At 36.4% G+C, this 24,899-nt stretch overlaps 4 protein-coding genes, 1 long non-coding RNA gene and 3 other non-coding genes across 12 annotated transcripts; 5 read left to right on the forward strand and 3 right to left on the reverse strand.

The window, feature by feature from the left end:
- Positions 1 to 894: 894 nt before the first annotated feature.
- Positions 895 to 3,359, forward strand: LOC130569233 (uncharacterized). The gene is made up of 4 exons (XM_057358739.1): positions 895 to 1,390; positions 1,772 to 1,834; positions 1,952 to 2,232; positions 2,398 to 3,359. The coding sequence occupies exons 1-4, from the start codon at positions 1,249 to 1,251 to the stop codon at positions 3,013 to 3,015; spliced, it is 1,104 nt and encodes a 367-aa protein (XP_057214722.1). The 5' UTR covers positions 895 to 1,248; the 3' UTR covers positions 3,016 to 3,359.
- Positions 3,360 to 4,409: 1,050 nt separating this feature from the next.
- On the forward strand, positions 4,410 to 6,405 carry LOC130569232 (uncharacterized). Its single transcript, XM_057358738.1, has 3 exons — positions 4,410 to 4,841; positions 5,095 to 5,375; positions 5,485 to 6,405. Exons 1-3 carry the CDS (start codon positions 4,631 to 4,633, stop codon positions 6,100 to 6,102), a joined length of 1,110 nt encoding a protein of 369 aa, XP_057214721.1. The 5' UTR covers positions 4,410 to 4,630; the 3' UTR covers positions 6,103 to 6,405.
- A 5,054-nt stretch (positions 6,406 to 11,459) lies between these two features.
- trnar-ucg (transfer RNA arginine (anticodon UCG)) lies at positions 11,460 to 11,532 on the forward strand. The gene has a single exon. It is a non-coding gene; the product is annotated as a tRNA-Arg (tRNA).
- A 159-nt stretch (positions 11,533 to 11,691) lies between these two features.
- On the forward strand, positions 11,692 to 11,763 carry trnam-cau (transfer RNA methionine (anticodon CAU)). The gene has a single exon. It is a non-coding gene; the product is annotated as a tRNA-Met (tRNA).
- A 136-nt stretch (positions 11,764 to 11,899) lies between these two features.
- mrpl58 (mitochondrial ribosomal protein L58) lies at positions 11,900 to 13,378 on the reverse strand. Its single transcript, XM_057358743.1, has 6 exons — positions 12,925 to 13,378; positions 12,790 to 12,817; positions 12,654 to 12,713; positions 12,434 to 12,516; positions 12,183 to 12,352; positions 11,900 to 12,090 (listed from the first exon to the last, which is right to left on the reverse strand). Exons 1-6 carry the CDS (start codon positions 13,093 to 13,095, stop codon positions 12,006 to 12,008), a joined length of 597 nt encoding a protein of 198 aa, XP_057214726.1. The 5' UTR covers positions 13,096 to 13,378; the 3' UTR covers positions 11,900 to 12,005.
- A 1,001-nt stretch (positions 13,379 to 14,379) lies between these two features.
- LOC130569238 (uncharacterized) lies at positions 14,380 to 18,027 on the reverse strand. 5 transcript variants are annotated; one of them, XR_008964802.1, is made up of 11 exons: positions 17,926 to 18,027; positions 16,413 to 17,112; positions 16,185 to 16,253; positions 16,029 to 16,094; positions 15,815 to 15,866; positions 15,529 to 15,597; positions 15,327 to 15,428; positions 15,172 to 15,230; positions 15,034 to 15,078; positions 14,887 to 14,952; positions 14,380 to 14,798 (listed from the first exon to the last, which is right to left on the reverse strand). It is a non-coding gene; the product is annotated as an uncharacterized LOC130569238 (long non-coding RNA). The 5 variants fall into 5 exon arrangements; XR_008964801.1 differs by having other exon boundaries at positions 16,185 to 16,260; XR_008964803.1 differs by having other exon boundaries at positions 15,172 to 15,227; positions 16,185 to 17,112.
- Positions 18,028 to 18,244: 217 nt separating this feature from the next.
- Positions 18,245 to 18,317, reverse strand: trnar-ccu (transfer RNA arginine (anticodon CCU)). The gene has a single exon. It is a non-coding gene; the product is annotated as a tRNA-Arg (tRNA).
- Positions 18,318 to 18,558: 241 nt separating this feature from the next.
- Positions 18,559 to 24,884, forward strand: wdr45b (WD repeat domain 45B). Its single transcript, XM_057358740.1, has 10 exons — positions 18,559 to 18,906; positions 20,187 to 20,261; positions 20,576 to 20,677; positions 20,858 to 20,945; positions 21,289 to 21,383; positions 21,533 to 21,723; positions 21,879 to 21,964; positions 22,049 to 22,150; positions 22,240 to 22,361; positions 22,559 to 24,884. Exons 1-10 carry the CDS (start codon positions 18,840 to 18,842, stop codon positions 22,663 to 22,665), a joined length of 1,035 nt encoding a protein of 344 aa, XP_057214723.1. The 5' UTR covers positions 18,559 to 18,839; the 3' UTR covers positions 22,666 to 24,884.
- Positions 24,885 to 24,899: the final 15 nt, after the last annotated feature.

Here is a 24,899-nt window from a genome sequence, read left to right on the forward strand (position 1 = left end):
CCTTTAATGTACATTCCTTGAAAGTGATAGTTTATGTACCCAATAAATAAACACGTATTTGATCTACATGAATTTTTACTTCATGTAGGAAAACACTAAAAGCTTTCAGTGGGTGATGATAATTGAATTGTGTATTAAATAGTATATCAGAAAAGGCAATCTCATGCACAACAATTTCTGTCGTCAGTAACATTACTGGCATTGTGGGCTGTACTTTCTCTCACTCATGTGACGCAATGGCCCAAAGCGCCATCTGGTGGTGGTACAGTCAATTACTGTGTTTGGCTAATGTAAGGTAAGTTTAAAGCTACGTACAGACGTATAAATCACTAAATTGGTATACAGTGCACCAAATGAAGCCATAAAATGGCATTATTACATATGATAGTAAGAAAAACAAATGTTATTGTCTTTTTTTCAAATGTAACCAAATTTAACTACAGGACTAACATAAAGAAACGTATGTCTGTGACATACTGGTTCTTCTGCTCATCATAGTTTTTTTGCATCTCTAGCAGCCAAACACAAAATAGTGGAGAACAACAACACGATATTTTGGAGAACAATGGCCCCCAGTTGATGCAAAACCACTGAGACATTTCTCAAAATATCTTCTTTAATGTTCATTTAAAAAAGGTCATTTACAGTTTTTCAATGACATGAGGTTGATTAAATTAAATGATGACAGAGTTTTTATTTGTGGTGAACTATCCCTTCAATCTGAACATGCAACAAGTAACAGGTGTTACTTTTTGTAATGATGACGTTTTATTTACAAAATACGTGTTATAGTTATTATTTTTACAAAAGACATGGAAAGCACAACAGTTAAACGTTGCAAATATATTTTACATGGGATTATAAAATGCAATATACGTCTGCGAGGGTGCACATACTGCGTGTGACGTAAGCGATGAGCAACCAATAGCAAGATACATATGCGCAGCACAGTTGCGCAGTTGCAATGTGAGGAGCGCAGCCATTACACATGGTCCTAAAGCTTTGCAAACCGTCGGCCAGATTACATTGCTTTAACACTTTTTTTGTGCAAAAATCTTCCAAATATACCGATGTTAGCTCAAATTTGGGGAGTTTTATACATTTATGCGCAGGAAAGTTGTGAAGCAACCTGGTTAGTAAAGTATTGCCAGGTTCAGCGTGTTTGCTAGTGCCAGTATAGGTTCACGTTTTGCGGATATTTTTCTTATCGCATACACGGTTTAATTTACATCAAATAGTCGTGTAATAATGGGCACACCTCTTAGAAATGAATCGTCTGCAGATAGTTGCGATGACCTCACAACTGCAACCGACTCGACTGCAATCTTGTCTACTGCACGAGCTTTACAGCCAGGAGAGCAACTAAAGGCCCCAACTCCTGTTTTGCTTTGTGAGTATTATTGCATGCTTTCTTTAGAGTTAATGCATTTTTAAAATGCGTTTAATTTCTACTTATTTAAGACATTTACATTGCTTTGTGGTAGTTTAGTGTTGCTGCATTATGCAAAAATATGTAATAATTAAAATATATTAATTGTTGTAATTGTTACGTATCACTCATTGAAGTCCGAAACAAGTTTTCTTGTAGCAGTATAACTTCAACTCATTAACCCATTGTTGTTAAAAAATGATGCTATTTTAGAGTTACTGAGCTAAAGCAGGTTATATCAGGTATATATATATATATATATACACACACAGCTGCTGCTTTAATATTTTAAGAGGCAACCCATGTTCTGAAATTAAAATGTATTTTGTCCATTTATCGCAGATGTTAACAGTGCTATATCATCACCCTCAATATTCACCAATAGAGACAATAAAGTCCCTCATGGTAAGTGTACAGTCTTTTAAATTACATTATGTAGCTGTAACATTTTCATGGAAGTATCTCAGGACTTTTTAAAGGTGTGATTGTATTGTCAACTAAAAATGCCTGAAAACTTAACAGGTGGTCATGGAACTGAGGCAGTTTCGACATCATCTGAGTTTTCCCATGGTGCTATTGTGCACCTCATTGAAGCAATGCAAAAGTGCAAGGATGTTTATAGCTCCCGTGAGCGCGCACTTCTCTTCCAGAGTGTTCAGAAAGAACTGGAGAGCCACGGTTATTCCTTACCTATAGAGAAGATTCGTCGCAAATGGAACAACCTCATTGTTACGTACAAGAGGGTTAAAGATCGTAGCTCATTGTGTGGGGGCCCGACAAAGACCTCATGGGAGTACTTTGAGGTATGTATGAATGGTTGAAAGTTAATAGAATTATCTTGCTTTGTAGTTTATTGATTTAAAAAAATGTAGGTGCTGTCCAAAATATCAAACATTTTCAAATGTTAGTCTAACAACAATAATACCATACTAGAATCTGAATTATTAACTAATGTTTGTCACACACAGATGATGGATAATATTTTAGGGCAAAACAGATTTGTTCAGACAAGCCCTGCCTCAGCCACTTTTGTTGGATTTGCAACCACAACTAAAGCCACTGGAAAATCCACGGTACGTTCATCTAACAGCGTGCCAGTGGCTGCAATGACCACCCCATGTCTGCTTCCCAGTGGCATCATCACAACATCTTCCCAGATCCCTACAGTGGTGACTTCCCCAGTACTGTGCAAGGTTACCCCCAAATCAAAGCCCAGTACCTCTTGTAGCACAGACACACCATTTCCCGCCATCTCAAGTAAGCCATCTTCACTGGTAAGCCGTCAGCCGCTGAAACGTAAATTAAGACATCTTCGGCTCAACTCAATGGCTACGCGGGCAGCCCAGCACAATAGCCAAGCTGGGGAACGCACTTCGATGCTTCGTAATTTTCTCAGCAGTCAAGAAGAGCGTACTGAGTTAGAGGAGCAACGTCAGTGCAAGATAGATGCACGAGAAAGGCGCAAGGAAAAAAGTGCACGTGTGATGGCTGATGCTATGGGAACGATGGCAACGGCACTGGAGTTGATCTCATCTAAGCAGGATACCATTATCGCTCTACTTCAGAGACTCGCTGACAAGCATTAAGAAAAATATCACCTTCCTGTTTCTCTTATTTTTTTATATTACCTAAATGCTGAATTGAGTTTCATTTTAGTTGCATTTTGAAGTGTATATGCTATCAAAATTCTTAAGTAATCATTAAGTCTACATTGTAGATATGAATTTTTTGGCCTGTTCAGAAAGCTTGAAGTAATATAGTCTATAAAAATTCATAAATATACTTAATACATGTATTTTTAACTTGTTAACAATATGTTCAATGCAGAACATAGTTAGAACTTAGATTAAGAGAATATTAGGTCATATGTTTGTTAACTAAAATACTGGTTTACACTTTTCAAAATAGTTTAAAATAATAAACGAGTGATTAAAGGAAATTGTATGACTCTCTGCCAATTATTTATTCAGTGCATTTAAAAAAAGGGTGTAAGAGGTGAGTGTCATTACACGACAATACATTTCTTTTATCAAAAAAGACTAAAAGGAAATCTGAATAAATACAAATTAAATTAACGTTAAGCGAACAGAACTTGCAAGAATTCACAAAGCACATGCTTGTGGCTCAAAAAAAAAGAATAGACCGGGACAACAGTTTTCAACTTTTCATAGCAGTAAAAAAGATTTTAGTAAGTCATGTGTGTTCAGTATCCTCTATAGCATCAGTCATAAACTGAACATGCTGTACTTGTTCACAGTTGGTCTTTACTGGATCTTCATAAATACCTTCCAAAATCTTTTATTTATACAACTACTGAACCAATTGTGTTTAGAGGGAATACTGAAAATGTGTAATGACCAGTTCTAAGACAAATAGATTTTAGGTTTAATAACTTGTTTTGGAAAGTGTAGAAAAGCAAAGCAATATTAGTACTCATAGTCAAAAACTGTCAAATAGTAAGCAGAAATATAAGTTGTTGAAAATTGTAAATCTGCAAATTACCTTATGTAGTTGTAATGTGTCTACAATCAACAGATGAAAGAAAAGAAACAGGATGTTCACTGCAATCTGCAAAGAGAAAAGCAACGTTACATCCCAATATACCACAGACAGCATGTCTGGACGACAGAAACATAATTTTGTAGTCTGTCTCAGCGGTGACTTATATGCTTTAAATAGGATGAAGACAAGATATTACTGTACAGACCAAAGATCAAATGGATGAGACTGTCACTAACATTCATTGGTCATTTACTATGCTAAACAGCTGCACAAGCGAATAAATACAATGGCAATTTTAATGTACATTTTAATGTATGTAACGCCGCACAGAAAGCACGACAGTTAAACGAAAAATATATAATAAATATGATACAACGATTTTAAGGTCTGCAGTATATGTCTGCGAAGGGGCGCATGCTGCGTGTGACGCAGACAAACAGCAACCAATAGCAAGACACATATGCGCAGCAGAGTTGCGCAGTTGCAATGTGAGGAACGCAGCCATTACACTTGGTCCTAAATCTTTACAAACCGTCGCCGGACTACATTGACTCGTTTTTTTGTGCAAATTTCGTCTCAGTATAACGAGTTTAGCAAACATTTTGAGCGGGATATTTACTGATTTCTACTCAGGAAAGTTCTAAAACTTTAAAACCCAGGTTATCTCACAAGGTTTAGCGTGTTTGCTAGTGCCAGTGGATGCTCACGTTTTGTGAATATTTTTTATCCCATACACGGTTTAATTTACATCAAAATAGTCGTGTAATAATGGGCACACCTCTTAGAAATGAATCCTCTGCAGGTAGTTGCGATGACCTCACAACTGCAACCGACTCGACTGCAATCTTGTCTTCTGCACGAGCTTTACAGCAAGGAGAGCAACTGAAGGCCCCGACTCCTGGTTTGCTCTGTGAGTGCGGTTTTTTGTGTGCTTTCTTAAAGAGTTTTAATACGTTTTGGTTTCTTTTCACTTATTTAAGAAAGACACTCAGGTTGCTTCCTGTTAATATGCTAGTTCTGTTACACTGTGTTTAATGCAACACGTTGCTCTGTATTGTTACTTAAAGACTATTATAAAAGACTTAGGAGTAACTTATAGTGGTAATAATATATTTCATGTGTGATTGTATTGCAGTGTCTAAAAATGTCTGTAAACTTTACAGGTGGTCAAGGAACTGAGGCAGTTTCGACATCGTCTGAGTTTACCCATGGTGCCATTGTGCACCTCATTGAAGCAATGCAAAAGTGCTGGGATGTTTACAGCTCACGTGAGCGTGCACTTCTCTTCCAGAGTGTTCAGAAAGAACTGGAGAGCAACGGTTATTCATTACCTTTAGAAAAGATTCGTCGCAAATGGAATAACCTCATTGTTACGTACAAGAGGGTTAAAGATCGCAGTTTATTGTGTGGGGGCCCAACAAAGACCTCATGGGAGTACTTTGAAGTATGTATGAATTGTGGAAAGATTATATAAATTCCATTTTAATTTAATCAACCATTTCATAGTCTAAACACTGTCTCAATTATATGCTGTTTTCTTTTTTCCACCTCAGATGATGGATAATATTTTAGGAAAGACCAAATTTGTTCAGACAGCCCCTGCTTCGGCCACTCTTCTTGGATTTGCAACCACAGCTAAAGCTGCTGGAAAGTCAGATGTATGTCAGTCTAACAGCGTGCCAGTGGCTGCAATGACAACTCCATGTCTGCTTCCCAGTGGCATTATCACAACATCTTCCCAGATCCCGACAGTGGTGACTTCCCCAATGCTGTGCAAAGTTACCCCGAAAACAAACACCAGTACCTCTTGCAGCACAGACAAACCTTTGCCCTCCATCTCAACCAGGCCAGCTCCACTGATGAGCCGTCATCCACTGAAGCGGAAATTAAGGCATCTTCGGCTCAACTCAATGGCTACGCGTGCAGCCCACCAGAATGGCCAAGCTGAGGAACGCACTTTACTGCTTCGTAATTTTCTCACCAGTCAAGAAGAGCGTACTCGCGTAGAGAAGCAACGTCAACGCAAGATAGATGCACGAGAAAGGCGTAAAGAAAAGATTGCACGCATGATGACTGATGAAATGGGAAGGGTGGCAACAGCACTGGAATTGATCTCCTCCAAGCAGGATACCATTATTGCTCTACTTCAGAGACTTGCTGACAAGCATTAAGAAAATGAAAGTTAACTGTTTTTTTTTCTAATATTACCTATTTACCTGAATAAAATTTCAACAACTGCATGTTCTATCCAATTGTGAAGTCATCATTAAGTCTACAATGGATTTGAGAACGTGTTGTCTGTTCAAACTGCGTGAATTAATACAGTCTGTAAAATCTTATTACATTTCTTTTAACTTAGTATGTCAGTATGCCTTTGCAGAAACTGAAATTAAGTGAATGTAATGTATTCATTAGGTAAAATACTGATTCTCACTTTTCTGTATATAGTTTCAAATAAAACGTGTTTTTCTTAACTGTTTGACAATTTTTTGTTGCACATTTACTTAATTTAACGTTAACTGTTAGTTGTCTAATTTACTAATGTAACCCCGTGGTAACACTTATGGAATTCCAAAATTGACAATATTAAAAATAAATAAATACAAAAATAAATCCATGAAGAAATGTAAAAAAGCACAAATAAATGAGTATTTGTGCTTTTATTTCCTTATTTATGTGTAATTATATATTTTTCCACGTTTATTTATTTTTTCATAAATTTATTTATACAATTATTTATTTCCACTTTTCTTTATTTCCACATTTATTCATGTATATATGTATTTATTCCTACATTTATTTATTTTCACATTTATTTATTTCTACATTTATTTATTTATGTATTTCTGTGTCTGTATGCTAATGAGTGGGGGCGTGTTTCACCTCAGACATTAGCAATCGATCTCAGAGCGGCGGTGCTGAAGCTTTGAGGCCACAGTGACACCTGTGGTGTGACCAAACGAAACAAGTTTGGCTAAGTTGCATAGAGAAGGCAATCTAGTCATTAAATATCACCCTAACTGTATGTAGATAGGGTTACCACACATAGCCTACATATACTTTATTAGGGACATGGCCGTAAAACATTATCCGGTGGAGATTTCTAAAATGTCTTGGCGCACATGAACAGAAACTGCACAACAACAGGTCTGCTATGAGACACTTGGAAGAAGACACTTGGCAATGGAAACGCGTGAAATTATCCAAATCACATTTAATGTAAATGCGCTGGATGGAGCTGATAAGAGCTTGAGTTGTTTGTCAATGAGACTCGCACCCACCAGCTCAGAACGTCGAGAGAAACCAGCGCATTTCACTGAAGTCTACACAAGCATTATGATCAATGCGTTTGAAACGCGACTGCAAATACAGTTTACATTCGGGTTTCTTAATTTTGCAATGCATAACACGTGGCATTTCGAATGCTTAAAATATAACGCATATTTCACAGATGCTGCTCTTAGATACTGATTAATCAAAAGTCATCAATTGGATTTAGGGATCCGGGATTAAATCAAACAAAAGTGCATGCTCATGTTAATGCAGTGAGACACGCATCTCACGCCATCATCATGCCCATTCAAACAGCACCGTTAGGTAGCCTATATTTACACAGACTGCTTAACCTTTACACTTTAGTTACAGTGGCATAAAAGCCATTATGAGATTAATATTTTAAATGTAACATTCTGAATATATAAATATGAAATTGTGGAATCAATGAAATGATACGCGTAAATATGAAACTAAAACAGCCAGTAGGTGGCGGCAAGTCACCCTCTTAACGAGTGAGTTGAATCATTGATTCAGCCGATTCCTTAAAAGTACTGATTGGTTCAGTAAGGAAACACCACGTGTTGCTCCGCGGCGCGTGCAGCTGGAACTTAGGCGAAACAGCAATATATATATATGTTTATAATATATAATATCTGATCTGTTTTACAAAAATTGTGTGTGTGTGTGTGTGTGTGTGTGTGGAACATGAAACTACACCGTGGCCTCCCGCTGGTGTTTTAATACTTATTTTTATACATTAAATGATAGCCTGCATTTATACTGATTTTTAAAAAATAGATTGATGTCTATTCATGATTCATGTCTATTTTTGCCTGTTACTTTATATAATTATCTACAATTCTTTGAATGCTATTAAACCACCTTCCTGTTTTCTCTTCCCATTGTCCATTTATTCTTCACATGTTGTTTGATTGAAGACTTTATTTCACTCTTACTATACTTTATCTGCATTCCTATGTCTTTTTTGTGGCTTCCTTTGCATACTCAACTAAATGTCCTTTTACTCCAACATAAGCTGGTACCCAACAGAAAGACATTAATGCCCATCATCTAAATCCTGTTTAAAGAATCTTAATCAACATATCTGATCTGATTTCTGAATTACGTGTTTTAATTGTAATTAAAGATGAACTTGGATCAGATCATACAAGTGTCCTTAATGGGTTTCTTCAACATGCTGCAATGCCAGCAGAATTGCTCGTATTTCACCAGTGTACAGTATATTGGAGGGACCGGTGCCGTGGCTTCACCTTACTTCAAATATAAATACTTTTATGTGGTTTTGACAAATATTAATCAATTATTATTCACAATTAACACCAACCTTTTCTGATACAGAAAGTAGAGAATAATTCATGGTTTAAGTCTCTAATGAATGCTTAGGCTCTCTCTTCCTGCTAGGTCAGTGTTACTGTGCAAAGGGACTTCTTATCATCATCTACGAAAAACATCTTCTGTTAACACACTCTACCCTTGAGGAGGTTGTGTATGTGTGATATTATTGTTTCAGGAAAGTGAGAAAGAGTGGAAAATCACGAGACAGACATAACGTCATGTTTTGATTCATATTATTGTACATGCCTGTCATCTTCGATATAGGACTATATGTCCTGTCTCATGACTCAAGAAGTGTTTGAGAGCTTTGTGTTCTTGTTTATCTATTGATGTGAGCTTAATTTACCCAAGTAATGACGTAGTTAGTTGACTCTGTTAGCTTAAATACTGCATTTTGGATGTAAGGCAGGTCGGCCTGTGGAACTCCTTGAGTGCTGAAGCTGACTTCTGCTGGCAAACCTACAAACTATTTTTATTCACTAAATTTTATTATATTAATTATATTCCTGACTCTGAGTCTTCTTTCATCATAACTGGTCTACGGGTCTTTTACTGTAAATCCCCTACAATATTGACAAATTGTTTACTATTCTTTTACTGACTTTGACATTAAATTCTGAGACACTGTATGTCACACCTACTTCTATGTTCTTCAAAGCATAGAAAATATTTCAACATAACCATAATTGTCTTCAATGTACACATGTATGTGTTATGTTGAGCATTTGGTTTTGACTTATCCTTATTGTCCTTATTTAACATGTCAAACAACCTTGTCCTCAACACCACAAAGACCAATGAGCTAATTGTGGACTACAGGAGGAACAAAATGGACATTCGGCCTCTCTACATCAGCAGGGACTGTGTGGAGACGGTGACTGCCTTCAAATTCCTGGGCATTAACATTGCAGAGGACCTGTCCTGGGACTCCACTGCACTAGTAAAGAAGGCCCAGCAGAGACTGTTTCTCCTGAGACTCCTTAAAAAGAACAATCTGAGTGAGGAACTGTTGGTGTCCTTCTACTGCTGCTCCGTAGAGAGCATTTTAACATCCTGCATTGGTGTATGGTTTGCCAGCTGCACTGTCTGCTGTGGAAAGGAAGTCACTCCAAAGGGTCATTACCACAGCCCAGAGAATCATTGTTCACACTCTCCCATCTTTGGAGAGACTGCGCAGTTCTCACTGTCTCAAGAAGGCAAGAAATATCCTAAAAAACTCATCTCACCCCGGTCATTCTTTATTTGAACTACTGCCCTATAGGCAGGAGGTACAGAACAATTAAGACAAGGACAAATAAGCTAAACAATTTTTTTATCCAAAGGCCATCATCGCTTTAAATGCTGCCATATAAACTGACCTCAGAGTGAAATATTTGTTCTAGTTCATGAGCAATTTCTAAGGGATCATGCAAATTATGAAAATGTGACGAATGTGTGTGTGTGTGTGTGTGTGTGTTTTTCGTAACTTCCCAGCAAACACAGAACGTTCCCCTAACGTTAGTTTTTGGCTCCCTTTTGGTTATTTTTTGGAAACCAAAAAATAACGTTTTAAGAATGTTCTTTTCAGGTTTTGTTTTTTGCAACCAGAGAATAACGTTCCCTGATGGTTATTTTTGGTTATTTTTTAATGGTAACAATTGTCAAGATCACATTAACACATGTTATACTGACCAAATGAAAATCATAAATGTGCACTTTAATTGCTGAAAATACTAAACTAGTTAAGCGAAATGAAAATTCACTCATAAATCCACGTGTATTTCTTTAGTGGGTTTGTATGTGTGTGCTCGAGCACGTGCATTCTCCGCTCTGCCGCGCACTCCCGTCATTTAAAAATTAACTGTCATTTCGTTTTAGCCTACCTCACTCACTAACACATTAGTTTAAGCGGTTTATTTATTTAAAATTTTAATTAAAAAAAACATACAGATTTGAGAGTATTCTTATATTTTCGATTGATTTGTATGGAAGTAAAATAGAGACAAATGTGTTTGAAGCAAAAAGACGTGCTGAATAGCACTAACTGAAAAAAAATGCATTGTATTAACAGTGCTCGCATTTTAAGGTTCTGCAATTCAACATGGTTGCATATTTAAGATGTGATTTTTTCAAATGTAAAAATTTCACACACAGTTTCACCTTTTAAATTTCAATAATCAAAATTCACCTTTTAAATTTCATTTTAAAAATTCAACTTGTTATAAAATACAAGCTTTAATATTCGACAGACATTTTTCAGTCCATATAATTTCGGTTTAAAAATTCGCTTCCACAAATTCAGTGCTTCAAATTCGACTTGAAATTCAAAGTTTCATATCCGGGAATCCCAGGAGAAGCAATAGAGCGCCGATTTCGCCAATGCATGATCTCTACCTGCTGCCTGACCGCTTCACCAGCAGGTGGTGCAAGTCACTTCTGACGAAGACCAAAGCAAGAAATGCAGATACTTTTTATATGTTTGCAGCACAGTCCATTCATCTGCTCGATTAAGTGAATTTATTTGATCTCATAGATCTCTTATGCATCATCAAGAAAAAAATAATTGTTTCTTGTAAAATTAATAAACGTGGAAAAATATATAATTACACATAAATAAGGAAATAAAAGCACAAATACTCACTTATTTGTGCTTTTTTACATTTCTTCATGGATTTATTTTTGTATTTATTTATTTTTAATATTGTCAATTTTGGAATTCCATAAACACTAGCTCAGTAAAGCGCAAATACGTTTTTGTAAGTAACGTTACGTCGTGTGACTAACGACAAATCTACTTGAAAATGGCGCGTTGACGAAGTTTATTTTTTTTAAATACTTTTACGAGGCTATGACGTTAATAAAACGAACATATTTATAATGCGAATGTATTATTATATGGAGGCATCTACATTACGTAGACCGCGTGGCCTAATGGATAAGGCGTCTGACTTCGGATCAGAAGATTGAGGGTTCGAGTCCCTTCGTGGTCGTTCTTTTTCAGTTATTTCTATGTTTTACACATAAAAGTAATATAAGTTAAATGTGAAAGTCGCATAGAACTGTTTAATCATTGATTAAAAATTCCACAAATTCAGTTATAGTCACACGATGTACATATATAAACTACATGACTGCATTACCTTTACACCAGCAGAGTGGCGCAGCGGAAGCGTGCTGGGCCCATAACCCAGAGGTCGATGGATCGAAACCATCCTCTGCTAGCTTTTTCATAATGAAATAACACCACGAAATAAATTAAAGCACCTTCGCTCCACATAACTTTTGTTTGTATAATACATGGTAAACAGTCTATTATTAAAAAAGCATCACATAATAATTACAAGCACCTTTGCTCAACATAACTTTTATTTTTAGATGTTTTAGCATGTATATAATAATACTGTATAATGAATGGTAAACAAAAAAATATCATACAAACTTCAAGTTTTTTGTTTTTATTTTGTTAGTCAAATTCAACCCGTCTTGCTTGCTTTGTTGAAGAATTAATCTTCTTCTGTTTGAGTCTCATCAAATTTATTTTCTCTAACCTGGAAAAAAAGATATGTATTAAAGTAATTTGACACCACATTATATCTTAAATATTTTATAAGGACAACATTTTTCGTTTATGCATTCTAACCTATGAGCCCTCAGGACTATATCCTCCTCTGATGGCTCTGGTGGTCGCCTACTAGCTTCAGTAATAATTTCTGAGATCTTCTGTAAGCAGTCTTCTAAATTTCTCTGTTGGCTTCTACTAATCTCCGAGGTCACAATTAACTCCCCCGCTTTGTTGACACGAGTTGTATTCTGTTGACATGAGTATTTACAGGTATTTGTAGTAATGCATAGGCCTATTTTTGTAGTATTAAAAGAAAATGTTTTTTTTACCTTCAAAAGAATCTCTTTTCTTACTTCTTCTGGAATCCATTGTGCTGTTTGGACGTGGAAACGGACCTCTGCTTTTGTACTGACTGCAATAGAATATAAATAGATCAAATTAATAATTCTCCTAAATTACAGATATTGCTTAATACATGCAATTTATGTATTTGAAATGCTGTCAACAACAACAGCTGATGATGAAAAAACGTGATGAAAAATAACTTACCCTTGTTGACATGTTGACCCCCTGGTCCGCTGCTCCGACTATACGTTATCTTTAGTTTATCTGGAAGACAGTTTTAATACTTATTGGCTGAACTATACCACTTACACATTATAATCCTGGTCATTCTTATTCTTACCGACTGGGACGTGAGAAAGCCGATCATCCTAATGAAACAGAACAGCATTTTATAATTTTGCAACGCGATTTCTGCACATTACTGATAACCATGGAAGTTACAGTAAGATTATTCTTCTGAATTAGAAAAGGTTACCTCTGTTAAATGTGGGTATTTATTCATGTGCAAATAACTATTTCCTATATAACGCTTCGCTCGTAAATTGTCAATATTAAATACGTTTACCAAACGACGGCACATATCCATCGAATAAGGTAAACTAGACACTCGTATGGAACACACACTTTTCACCATGGATGCCGCCATGTTGCAATTTGGCTGTCAAGAAGAAACATCCGGGTTACGCCTTGTTATGATTCGACACGTGCAGCACTCGTACTTAGTGCACTTGGAAGTAAAAATGGTGTTATCAGAAACGTTGTTAGTGGACGAAATTACTATCCGTTTTTAGTATTGTAGTATTCAGCTTGTTTTATTTGTCAGAGTATCGTTATTTAGCTTTTTTACTTCTCTTCCGTTGTGCAGATTATATAAATTTAATTGCCAATCATTTATTTTGTCCAGGCTCCCTCTCGTCACGTTGCATTGTAGTTACTTACCACAGGCAGTAGTTAAACGTAATCCTACAAACAAACAGCAAGGTTCCCGAGACTTGAACTCAGATCGCTGGATTCAGAGTCCAGAGTGCTAACCATTACACCATGGAACCTCTTTGCTTAGCATTTATCAATAAATCTGTGTATTTCTACAGATAATACTTGATTCACAATGATAGATTTAGTAGATGAATCCCTGTCGGTCCCGCGGGGGCCAGTTGCGAATAGCTGTAATACAATGCCAGCCAATCAAATTGAAGCATTTCAGCCGCCTGCTAAAGATTGCTGATGATGTCACAGCCAATCAGAGTTTTCCACATCTTTTTTTATGTTCGCTTGGACAGGTTCGAATCCTACTGTAAGCCACTCTGAAACATTGTTTTACAGTAATTTGTACGTTATTTAAGACATTTAAGCATAAAATGTAGAAATAAAGACAATGCATTTGTATTAAAATGATTAAAAATGAAGTTGTGTTTAATGAAAATGTTGATAAGCATATAGAATATATTAATAAAATGAACATTTTATTTATCAACTGTTTAACAACACTTAATGTTTATTTACATTTAACATTATCAACATTACTTCGTAACAATAAACGGGTAATTGCAATGCAAATTTGTATGTTTTGACAAAATAGTCTTAATGTCAGTGTAGAAAGTTTTTTGTTATCGTTTTCATCACTACGTTATTATCCTTTAGGATTTTTTTGTAAAATTTACTTAATGACTAAATGTAAATAACTTAACTTATTAAACATAGGTAAAATAATAAGGTAAATGGCACCAAATGTGCATACATTTATGAAGAGTATTTGTATCTAAACTCTAATTAGAATACATGTGTAATAGCGCTACAAAGGTAAGAAACAATTGTACAATGAAATGTATGTAGTTATTACATTTTATAATTCAAATATATTTTACGTCAGGTTGAATATATTTGCCATATATTTATAAATATAAAAAACAGAGTACAAGTTAAATCAGTGTTTCTGAGTAGTTTTTATTGTTTTCTCAACACTTTAACAGGCAGAATAAACACAAGCAAAATATATTTACATGGGGAAATTTCTCATTTACTTTTTTCTGAAACCCATCTCTCTTTCCATGTTGTAAAATTGAGACTTCTGAAACTCTTTCCATGTCGTCATCTCCTTCTCCATACCATGCTCTCTGTAAATGGAAAAGACCTTAGGCAGATCAGAGACTGTGTCTATCAGCTCAGGCTGAGGAGGTAAACGCCACAGTCTTCATGGGGTTGCTCACAGGAGGAGAGCCTGGCCACAGACCCATGGATTCCAGCTCTGTATTCATCCAGATCCTCTGTTGATGAGATCACTTCCTCTGATGTATGTCATGATCGTATCCAGGAAGCTGTGGAGCAGGAGCTCTAGGAAGAGTTGTGTGCCTGGGTGTGATTGAAAATTAGAAGAAACAAATAAAGTATAGCCACCGATATTAAATATGGTAATTCTATCCACAAAATACTCTCTTACTTTGCGCTGTCTATCACAAAGGTGGTGGGCTGCACACTGAAGAAGAAGGAGCAGAGGAACATGGTTCTGAAAGCACAAAAACAATCATTAAAGCTGTTCTAAACAAAGTAAAACAAAACAAAACAAACAAATAAAGTACGAACTTACCATGCGATGCCTCAGCTTTGTGTGGGACGCTATGGGATGAGGTCTCTGAAGTGTATAAAATTAATATTAAAAAAAATAATTCACAATTTCAAACAGAAATGATTCAACGCATATATATGTAGTGCAAAACATTCTTACATCTTTGTTACATTCCTCAAAAGAAAGTGTCCTGCACGCTCGAGAAATACTGCTCTCTGCTGAAGAGACGCATTGTAAAAGAGGTAACAGATTATAAATGCATGTTTTTAAAACGATAGTTCAGTGTATCCATAAACTTGACATTAAAAACACACCTGTCGCTGAAACACTTTTCTTTGTTTGTGTAGAAGCCAATTGTTCCTGCACAAGAAACATCAGCTCTTTAGGAAGGGGCACAGGCATTTTCAGAGCTGGTGCTTTAAAAAGGAAGACACAAAAAACAAAGACACCAAAATATTACCAAGTTATATGGAAGATATTTATTTGATCAGAGAGGCGGAAATGCATTGTCTTTACCATCCACAGGAGACAGACGCAGTTCCTTTTTAGTGGCAGTCAGTGGTTTTGAAAGGACAGCAGATGGTTCTGCAAGACATAAAATCTTGCTAATAATATAAATACTCTTAAGAGATCTGCTTACTCAAATAGAATGAATGAAAAGAGATGCATTATGCCTTCTCAAAGAATGTCACAAACATTACAAACTAAACAGGGAATGTAAAACATTTAAATGCAAGAACATGCACATCTTGTATTAATAAACAGAAATATTTATAAGTTTACAGTAAAAGTGAGCACTTACCCAGAACGGGGATTTATCAGTTCATCATGGTGGGGGAATCAATTCATAGTCCCTTGAACAGTTAGTATAATGTCAACAGCACAAAGATTTGTTAGTGACACACAGCCAACACACTGACACATTAAGACAAAAATAATTCATATTGGGTTTTGGACAACATTTCATATCATAATTCATCAATACAACAGTGCTGAATCTAAAATGTTTAAAAAACCTGTTGCTGTTTCCATGGAGTGTATCACTTCAGCAGCTGAAAACACTGGTGAAGATTGTGCTGGCGCTAACAAAAAGTAAAAAAATATGGAACATTTATTAAATATATCAATTAATTTAATACAAGGTGTCATTTAAGAAAAAAACAAACACTTACATTGCACCAGTAGCTTAGAGGGGGTGATGTTCAGCATTGCACTCTCCAGCTCAGCATCTTCATCCATCTCTGTATGCTTGACAAAGAAGAGTTAAAGGTTGCTTTTATGCTGCACTTGGATTTTTTCAAATGTAACTGTGCTATACAAAGAATAAGGTACATATATTTATTGACATAATTGCAAAGATTCTCTTCTGAAGGGCAAATGAGGGAAAATAAACAATTGACCTGTGGGCTCGGACGTGGCACTTGAGGCAGGCACACGCGGACGGGCAGACTGCTGCTGCTTCAACGGGTATTGTTGCAGTTTATACATCCGTGTCCCTGGGACACATTTTGCCCCCATTATAAAGGAAGCTTAACCATCAGCTCTGCTGTCCCAAATCTCCCTCCACGTACTCTTGGCACGAGCGCTGAAACCAAGCAGCTGGTCTTTCTCCAATGAGGCCGCTGGTGCAGCTGGAGTTTTAGACACAGCTTAAAAGAGACTGGATTTCCTCAAAGCTGTGGGCGTACTTCACAAAAGAGACCAGGCTGCTCTTGCTGTGTTGTCCCTCAGTCATCGTAACTCCTGCAGCCTCTTCCTGCTGAAGGTTCTTTATCAGGTAGATGGTGTACCTCACATCATTTTCAAGGAGCCACCGGAAGGACTTCCCCTTGTATTTTCCAAACTGCAGGATGTACTCTCCAAAAACTTATTTTTGGTCTAATGCATCACCTCCTCTTTGACGGACCACATTCAGAGCATTTTGTCTGACAAGCTCCTCCTTAATTGGTGCAGACTTGTCCTGCAAAGATGGGTTGTATTTTATCGCCCTGGCCTGGTCAGTTGGATCCTGCAGAATATATCCCAGCGGTCCCTCACGGAACGTGACCTTAACCCTTCCAGGGTAAAAAATGACCTTTTTCTGCATGATGACCTGTGAGACTAGAAGGGCAGTTTTTAAATTTGAAAGATTTACATTTGCATTCTGAAGTTTTACTGTAAAAGATGACAATCACATGGGTTTTCATATATGCAGTACAAATAGTGTTGTGAACTTTTGTGTTCTAATAAGCATTCCAATATTTTACATTTTAGAAAAAACTCTATTTATTCATTCATTCATTCTTCAGTAAACATTAAACACTTACAAGCAATGATGTCCCTTAAGGAAATTAACCATGGTTTTATTGCAGTTAAAAGAAAAACAAGTTTACTGTAGTAAAACCATGGTTACCACAGAATAACCATGGTTTTAAAAAACATACTTAAACCATTGATACTGTAGTAAAACCGTGGTTTTGCCAATATTTATCAATACACGAAGAAAATAAGGTTACTACCATTTTACAAAAATATAAAAAAAACATGCTTAAGGGTTATAATAAGGAAAACAAGGCAAGCGATCTAATGTCCTTTATAATTAACTTAAAATACGAATTGTGTTTTTATGTAAAGTTGCAAAAAAAGGTAACTTAAACGTCCAATAACTCCCTCAGTAAACAACACACGAATCTAAACATAAACATTACAAAACAACTGAAATGTACAACCATAAACATGAATTATGGTCATGTTCATTCATACGTTAGCGTGCAAATGACCCAGCGATGTGTTTTAGAGAGAAGTTTGGGAACAAACAAACAAACAATATATCATTGGGTGCTTACCGGAGCTATTGACACAAAAACGACTCTGGTGTTAAAATCAACACACGCGTATCGCTAAACACAAAGCGGGGGTTGTGAAAAAACCTACCTTTGATCGATGAGATGAAAAAGCGCTGAATAAAACGAGCAAAGTTCTGAGCGTGTCCTATCTTTCAGACGCGGAAGCAGAATGGAGGCTTCAAATCTCCCGGCGGTGGAGGAAGTGCGCCACAGAGCGTCAGTGGCCGAAAGGGTATTGCATCCGCAGTGTTTTAGCACTACCATTGAAAATGAATGGGAAACGGTTTAGGGCCGTTTAGCTAAACAATTCACGCCCTCGGCCCGGGATTTCAATTTATATAAGAATCTCAATCTTTATAATATGAATTTGAATGAAAATCCAACACTGGATCGCGTCAAAAACCTACCACCCCAGATGGGACTCGAACCCACAATCCCTGGCTTAGGAGGCCAGTGCCTTATCCATTAGGCCACTGGGGCAACGTCAAGACGTTTGAAATCCATATTCGTGGTTAAGCATGAGCCAAATTCTGTTTTAATTTTGTTTTTAACACTGTTTAAAAATGTACTTTATTTTCCGGAGTACTTTCAAAAATTTTGTTTTTCCCCCGCCATTATTTGCATAGTTAATGCCAGTGGCATAAGTCAATGTATGTTGGAGAACGCTGTAAATTAACTTAATTTACGTTTCGTTACGTCTTGATTCTTTAAAACGCCCTGACTGATAGAAGACTTTAACAAGCGTGAGCAGCGTGCTTACTGGAATTAGACTTTAATGTTAACGTTACCCTTCCCGCAATCTGTCCGTTGATAGGATATAGGAGGAACAACAGGCGCTTTGCCAACTTTATTTCCTGGCTGGAGAGACAATCGTGATATTAAATCCCATGTACCTAGCATTAGCCTGCCAACTCTAGCCCTCATAGGCGGCTAGAGGAATGCTGTCATTTAGTTAGGCTGATATCTTTTCCCATTTAGATTACCCACATATCAGCAAGCACAATGAATTTACTACCATCCAATCCACACGGCAATGGATTACTTCATGCTGGATTTAACCAGGATCACGGTAAGACTCTTCACTAGAAAGCAAGCTAACACCACAAATTCTTAGCTAACGATACCGTTATGAATCATATACGCCAGTGAGCTGTCATTTATTCTACACGGTATAAACATAATTGGGGTTTGATGTGGATGGTACATTTAATTATAGGGTTTGTTATTGGAGTTAGCTCATTAGTTAGTTTTACCCAAACAGACAGTCAACTAACTAACAGCTGGTTAGCAACAAGGATGCAGTCACATGAGTGTTTTGCTTTATTGGCTGGGGTCAGCAATCTTTTGTTTTATTCTTTTATTTTTTGTTCTGTTTGGTCACCAGCTCCATGTTTGGGTATAAAATACAATATTGTTAGAAAGATACGGTATTGGCATATTATAAATCCAATAAAGACCGTAATTCACTTGATGTTGCCAAGCTAACCCATTGCTAGCTAGCTATCTTCGCTACTGGTTTGTGACTTGCGATGCATCTGATCATTTTGATAACGAATACTGCATACATTCGACTATACTTACGTTATGTGATTGTACCACAATAAATATTCCGTCGTTTGAGTATTAAGTGTGCTTAGGTAACTATTTCGAAATTAGCTTTTAATGACGCATCCCCAAATTTTAACGGGATCGTTCGTGCAGTTCGCCCAATGTCATATTTTAATTTACATTTTGCACTAGCGTTTTATTACACTACTTGAAATTGAAAACAAAACCCGATGTGAGGACCAACATCATTGTTGCTAAACGGGCACGTCTTCACTTTTGTCACCAGAACAGACGTGCTGACAACAGCTTTCAAAAGTTGCCACAACAACGTTCATATTCTTTCCTCTATATATTTCTCTATGTCCTTGGGAGAAAATAAGCCCAAGGTGCAAGTGCAAACATTCTACGTAGCCTGCATGTATTAGATTTTCATTATGTTTGGGTTACTTGTTGATAAAATACTTTCAAACTTTAAACATGTGATGCATTATTTTTCGGCTCACAGGATCAAATTGAGTTTTCTTTAATATATTTTTGCACTTGAATATATTAAAGCTTGAAACATGTGCTAATAATAACATTTCATGACAATGTAGCACTTTGTTGATCTGTATAGTCACAGATTCATCAACTGTCCTGAGCATTATTGTTGAGCCCTGTGTTCGGTGGGCACCTTGGATGTCCTTGGAATGTCCTGTTAGAGGTGATGCAGTTTGCCAGTGAGCAGCAAGGAAATCTTAGTGTTGAGACGGGGACATCTTTATCCACAGTTCGTTTTTTTATGTGATTTTATCCTTCCAGGATGTTTTGCATGTGGAATGGAGAATGGATTCAGGGTATATAACGCGGATCCCCTTAAAGAAAAGGAAAAACAAGGTGAGTTTTATTAATACATGTAAATGATTTAAACATGTTTAGCTGAGCAGAAGTTCTTTGGTATAAATGCATGATGACACATCATAGATTTTTCACTGCATGCATTTTAAATGATCTGAAGATCTTGTTTTGGGTGGCGAAAAGAGCAAAAATACACATCGAGACCACACCAAAAACTTTACTGTCATTACTTTTATAACACGAGAATGTCTGTTATGCATTCACCATCCACACTATGGTATCGATGTTATGAACATTTAGGCTTTTTTATGTTGTAGGTGTTGACTCTCATTACTTTTTGTCTTTGTTCTCAGAGTTTCTTGAGGGAGGAATTGGTCATGTGGAGATGCTTTTTCGGTGCAATTATCTTGCGCTTGTTGGAGGTGGAAAAAAACCCAAATATCCTCCCAATAAAGGTATACTTTTCTTTGTCTAAATTACTCTATATGTAGCACATATTTTGAAGCACATACCATGTAGGCCATAATCAATAGTCATGCTTGATTTCAGTAGGTAACCTATGAGCTCGGGTTCACAGTGAAATAATTTTATCATGCAAGCACAAATGTAAAACTATTTGCCTTTCTTTGTGTAAGTGATGATTTGGGATGACCTCAAGAAAAAGACTGTGATCGAGATTGAGTTTTCAACAGACGTTAAAGCTGTTAAGCTACGGCGTGACAGGTAGTTATAATCACCCTCATATGCTCTTGTTGTATTTATTTATTTTTAATATTTGTTAGATTTTGATTAAGAAAGTATTTCACGCATAAACGTAATAGGAATAGTTCACCCAAACTTAAAAATGTGCTCATAATTTACTCACCTTAATGCCATTGCTTTATGCTCTCTTCCTTTTAGATAAATGCAAACAAATCATTTTACTCTAAAATACTGACATCTTATCATCATAAATGGAACTAACTGTGTCTTAAATTGTGTCAAATATTGTAGTCTTTCAGTTAGCCTAAACTTCAACCTGTATAGGTCTTAGAAAATCATTGAACGCATACTGTTTGTCTTGCAGAATTGTGGTTGTCCTGGATTCCATGATAAAAGTCTTCACATTTACACACAATCCTCATCAGCTGCATGTCTTTGAAACATGCTATAACCCTAAAGGTAGATTGTACACCCCATCTCAAAGTATTAAATGAAATTAATTCAGTGTACTGGCTTGCATACTGAACTTTTAATATGAATTGTTCAAAAGTTATTCACAAAGTTACAAAAACAACATTAAACCCTATATCTTTGATTTTTGTCTGCAGGTTTGTGTGTCTTGTGCCCGAACAGCAACAATTCATTGCTAGCATTCCCAGCAACTCACTCTGGACATGTTCAGATTGTAGACCTGGCCAACACAGAGAAACCACCAGTTGATATTCCTGCCCATGAGGGCGCTCTGTGCTGCATCGCCCTCAACCTACAGGGCACGCGGATAGCAACAGCATCTGAAAAAGTGAGTTTTACATTTGCTTGGTGTGTTATAGTTTTTTGTACCAAATTTGAGCAAATTCACAACTCGATTGTGTTGAGGTTTACTCTTCGATTATTCTAGCACTAATAAAGAATGCATCTGTGATTGGATAATAGAGAATGTGTCTTTTTCTTTAGGGGACTTTGATCAGAATATTTGACACCTCAGCAGGTCATCTTATTCAGGAGCTAAGAAGAGGATCACAAACTGCCAACATATACTGGTAAATCTTGATGTGCATATAATCTATTCTGTTACCATACGCGTAATGTGTGTATTTAACTGTGTGTGTGTGTGTGTCTTTCAGCATCAACTTCAATCAGGACGCATCTCTTATCTGCGTATCCAGCGATCATGGAACAGTCCATATATTCGCTGCAGAGGATCCCAAAAGAAACAAGCAATCCAGGTTTGTAATGATCAATTGTCATTGATTTTAGCAGATTTTAAGTAGTAATGCTTTGCTTGCGGTGTTTATAAATATTTTGTTTCTCGCAGCTTGGCATCAGCCAGTTTTCTACCCAAGTATTTCAGCTCCAAATGGAGTTTCTCCAAGTTCCAGGTCCCATCTGGTTCTCCGTGTGTCTGTGCCTTTGGAACAGAACCCAATGCTGTTATAGGTAGACTGAAGTTTATTGTTTTGATAGCATGTGGTTAACAATGAGCTATTTGGTAATGCTATTGTAAGCGTGTTTGCATGGATAGAGTCAAAGAAATTGTTTATTAGACTAATATTCATACAATCATATGACAAACAATACTGTTCAGTATAAATAATTTAACCAACATTTCCACCAACTCATTCTCTTCCTTCAAGCTATTTGTGCTGATGGCAGCTACTACAAGTTTTTGTTCAACCAGAAAGGGGAGTGCTCAAGAGATGTTTACGCACAGTTCTTGGAAATGACCGACGAGACGATCTGAGTGTCGACCCTACTTCACTTAATAAGTTTCAGTTTTTTTCTCCAAGTTAAAGGATATCCAAGTACTCGAGTGGCATTCATGTGATAGACTCTTTTTTTTTTGGAGATCATCATGTCACTGATATGGAGGAGAGACCAAAAGACACTCTAAATTATCTCTTCATTCAAACTATAAGAGACCTGAAAAACCAGAGAGATGACTGAATAACTGGGACTACAGAGGACTGAAGTACTGGAGAAAAGGGATATCTTATTTTTTGGAAAACAGGTTTTTAAACGTCTTCCATGGGATTTTTTTAAAGCGTTGGATGTCCTTGGCTAGGTAGCAAGAGCGATTGTCTTTGTCCACTAACAAAAACCTAATCTAATGTAGTGCCTCTATATTAATGATGAGAGGAGCATCATTCACAGTATGTATTTACAAACTACTTGGTAGTGTTAGGTATTGTTTAACATGCGGTATGAACACAAAATACCATTGAAAATTATGTAACTACATAGACTAACAGTGTATAGACTAGTTTAACAAAAACATTTTATTGTGTAAATGTGTGCTCCTCATTTCGAGTAATGCAGTTTTCTTTATTTTTTTTTGGAAGTTGTTGTTGAACTTTAAGAGGAAGAAATGTATTCTCATTGCTCTGTAATAAGTTCTGTAGTTTTCCTCCAACCAAAAATGAAAATTCTGTCTTGAATTGTTCCAATGTTCCAAACATGTATACATTTCTTTGTTCTGATAAACACAATAAAAGATCATTGGAAAAATGTTAATAACTGACATTTCTGGGACATCAATGACTGCCATAGTAGAAAAAAATAAAATGACAGTTAACGGTGCACTGTTTGCTTTCCTAAATTCTTCAAAATATCTCTTTTTGTTCTGTTGTTAACAGAACAAAAAAAATGATACAATCATTTTTCCTACTATGGTAGTCAATGATATCCCAGAAATGTCAGTTGCTAACATTTTTCCACATATCTTTCTGTGTTCATCAGAACAAAGAAATGTATACACCTTTGGAACAACTTGAGGGTGAGAATATGATGACAGAATTTTCATTTTTGGGTGAACTATCTCTTTACGCCAATGTGCTATTACAAACAAACACAAAACGTATAAAATTACAAATTTGTCATACATATAATCCAGTTTTGGTCCTTATTGATTAAAATAAAATATAAGAAACTGTAATAAAAATATATGTTCTCATCCGAAAACGAATCGAGAATAACTGCATTGCAAGGTTATATGTAAACAATTGTCTGGATGTAAATTAAATACATCCAGTGGTTGCAAATGAACACAAACCAGAATGAGCACTTCATATGTTGGTAAAAATACTTTTTCATACCAAATCAAACCACTAAATGCCCTCAGCATTCTCTTTTAAAGACTATTGCACTTACCAATGTGCCCGGTCTTATCGTCTGATCGTGTAGTGATTTTGTATTTTAAATTTATTATTATTTTAATGCTATTTGAAATTAATATGTAAGCAATTTTGTTACTCATTTAATGCTTAAATGTGCAAGTGATTGTTGCTTTATTTTAAGAGTATGATGTTCATATGCTGTTTGACTGTGAGACCTGAAGGAATGCCCACAGAAATCAGCCTCATACAAATTAAAAGCAGATTGTACAATTAAGAATGGAAAATCATTTGTAATGAACTCCATGCTGACACTATGACATGCAAGTTTACCACAGCTGAAATTACTCTCTTAGAGCACTTGCATTTGTCATTTAGTATTTATGTTAGATGCACATTCTCTCTTCAGCTGATTCTTCTCTTTAATTGTTTTACTGTGTGAAAATGATTGTCATGTCATGTTGAATGTGCAATGCAACGTACTAGCATCATCGCAACAGGGCACGCGCCTTTAATATCAGACTGCCGTAATGTTCTACTCGGCAATTGTGAATTAAAGGTGGGTGCTACAAAGTTTTTCTACATTATATTAACGTTACATCGCACAATCATTGTCAGGGCGATTAAAATCAAATGGTTATTAGCGGGTCATTGTAACATAATTTCAGATATTTTGGAGCTCGTCATTGAATTGTAATTACGTTGCTGCCTACAGAAAACATGTAACCCTCCAGAATGTCGTCACCAATACTACCTCAAACTCCTCGCATCGCCAAGACGCCAATCCGCCTGTTACAACACACCAATTACATGCGTGTCAACAAGCCCACGGTGCAACCAACCTAAACACTACACCCTTGTTCTT

This window comes from Triplophysa rosa, linkage group LG18 (genome assembly GCF_024868665.1).
Source record: "Triplophysa rosa linkage group LG18, Trosa_1v2, whole genome shotgun sequence".
Classification (NCBI taxonomy): domain Eukaryota; kingdom Metazoa; phylum Chordata; class Actinopteri; order Cypriniformes; family Nemacheilidae; genus Triplophysa; species Triplophysa rosa.

What these genes read in the sequence shown, in the direction of transcription:
- mrpl58 (XM_057358743.1), bottom strand. Translation starts at nt 13,095, where the DNA reads ATGGCGGCATCCATGGTGAAAAGTGTGTGTTCCATACGAGTGTCTAGT. An exon ending in GCTTTCTCACGTCCCAGTCG is followed by an intron (nt 12,714 to 12,789) that starts GTAAGAATAAGA and finishes ACTGTCTTCCAG; the next exon opens with ATAAACTAAAGATAACGTAT. An exon ending in GAAAAGAGATTCTTTTGAAG is followed by an intron (nt 12,353 to 12,433) that starts GTAAAAAAAACA and finishes TCATGTCAACAG; the next exon opens with AATACAACTCGTGTCAACAA.
- wdr45b (XM_057358740.1), top strand. Translation starts at nt 18,840, where the DNA reads ATGAATTTACTACCATCCAATCCACACGGCAATGGATTACTTCATGCT. An exon ending in CAAATATCCTCCCAATAAAG is followed by an intron (nt 20,678 to 20,857) that starts GTATACTTTTCT and finishes TCTTTGTGTAAG; the next exon opens with TGATGATTTGGGATGACCTC. An exon ending in GTTAAGCTACGGCGTGACAG is followed by an intron (nt 20,946 to 21,288) that starts GTAGTTATAATC and finishes TTTGTCTTGCAG; the next exon opens with AATTGTGGTTGTCCTGGATT.
- LOC130569233 (XM_057358739.1), top strand. Translation starts at nt 1,249, where the DNA reads ATGGGCACACCTCTTAGAAATGAATCGTCTGCAGATAGTTGCGATGAC. An exon ending in CCCAACTCCTGTTTTGCTTT is followed by an intron (nt 1,391 to 1,771) that starts GTGAGTATTATT and finishes CATTTATCGCAG; the next exon opens with ATGTTAACAGTGCTATATCA. An exon ending in CCTCATGGGAGTACTTTGAG is followed by an intron (nt 2,233 to 2,397) that starts GTATGTATGAAT and finishes TGTCACACACAG; the next exon opens with ATGATGGATAATATTTTAGG.
- LOC130569232 (XM_057358738.1), top strand. Translation starts at nt 4,631, where the DNA reads ATGCTCACGTTTTGTGAATATTTTTTATCCCATACACGGTTTAATTTA. An exon ending in CCCGACTCCTGGTTTGCTCT is followed by an intron (nt 4,842 to 5,094) that starts GTGAGTGCGGTT and finishes TAAACTTTACAG; the next exon opens with GTGGTCAAGGAACTGAGGCA. An exon ending in CCTCATGGGAGTACTTTGAA is followed by an intron (nt 5,376 to 5,484) that starts GTATGTATGAAT and finishes TTTCCACCTCAG; the next exon opens with ATGATGGATAATATTTTAGG.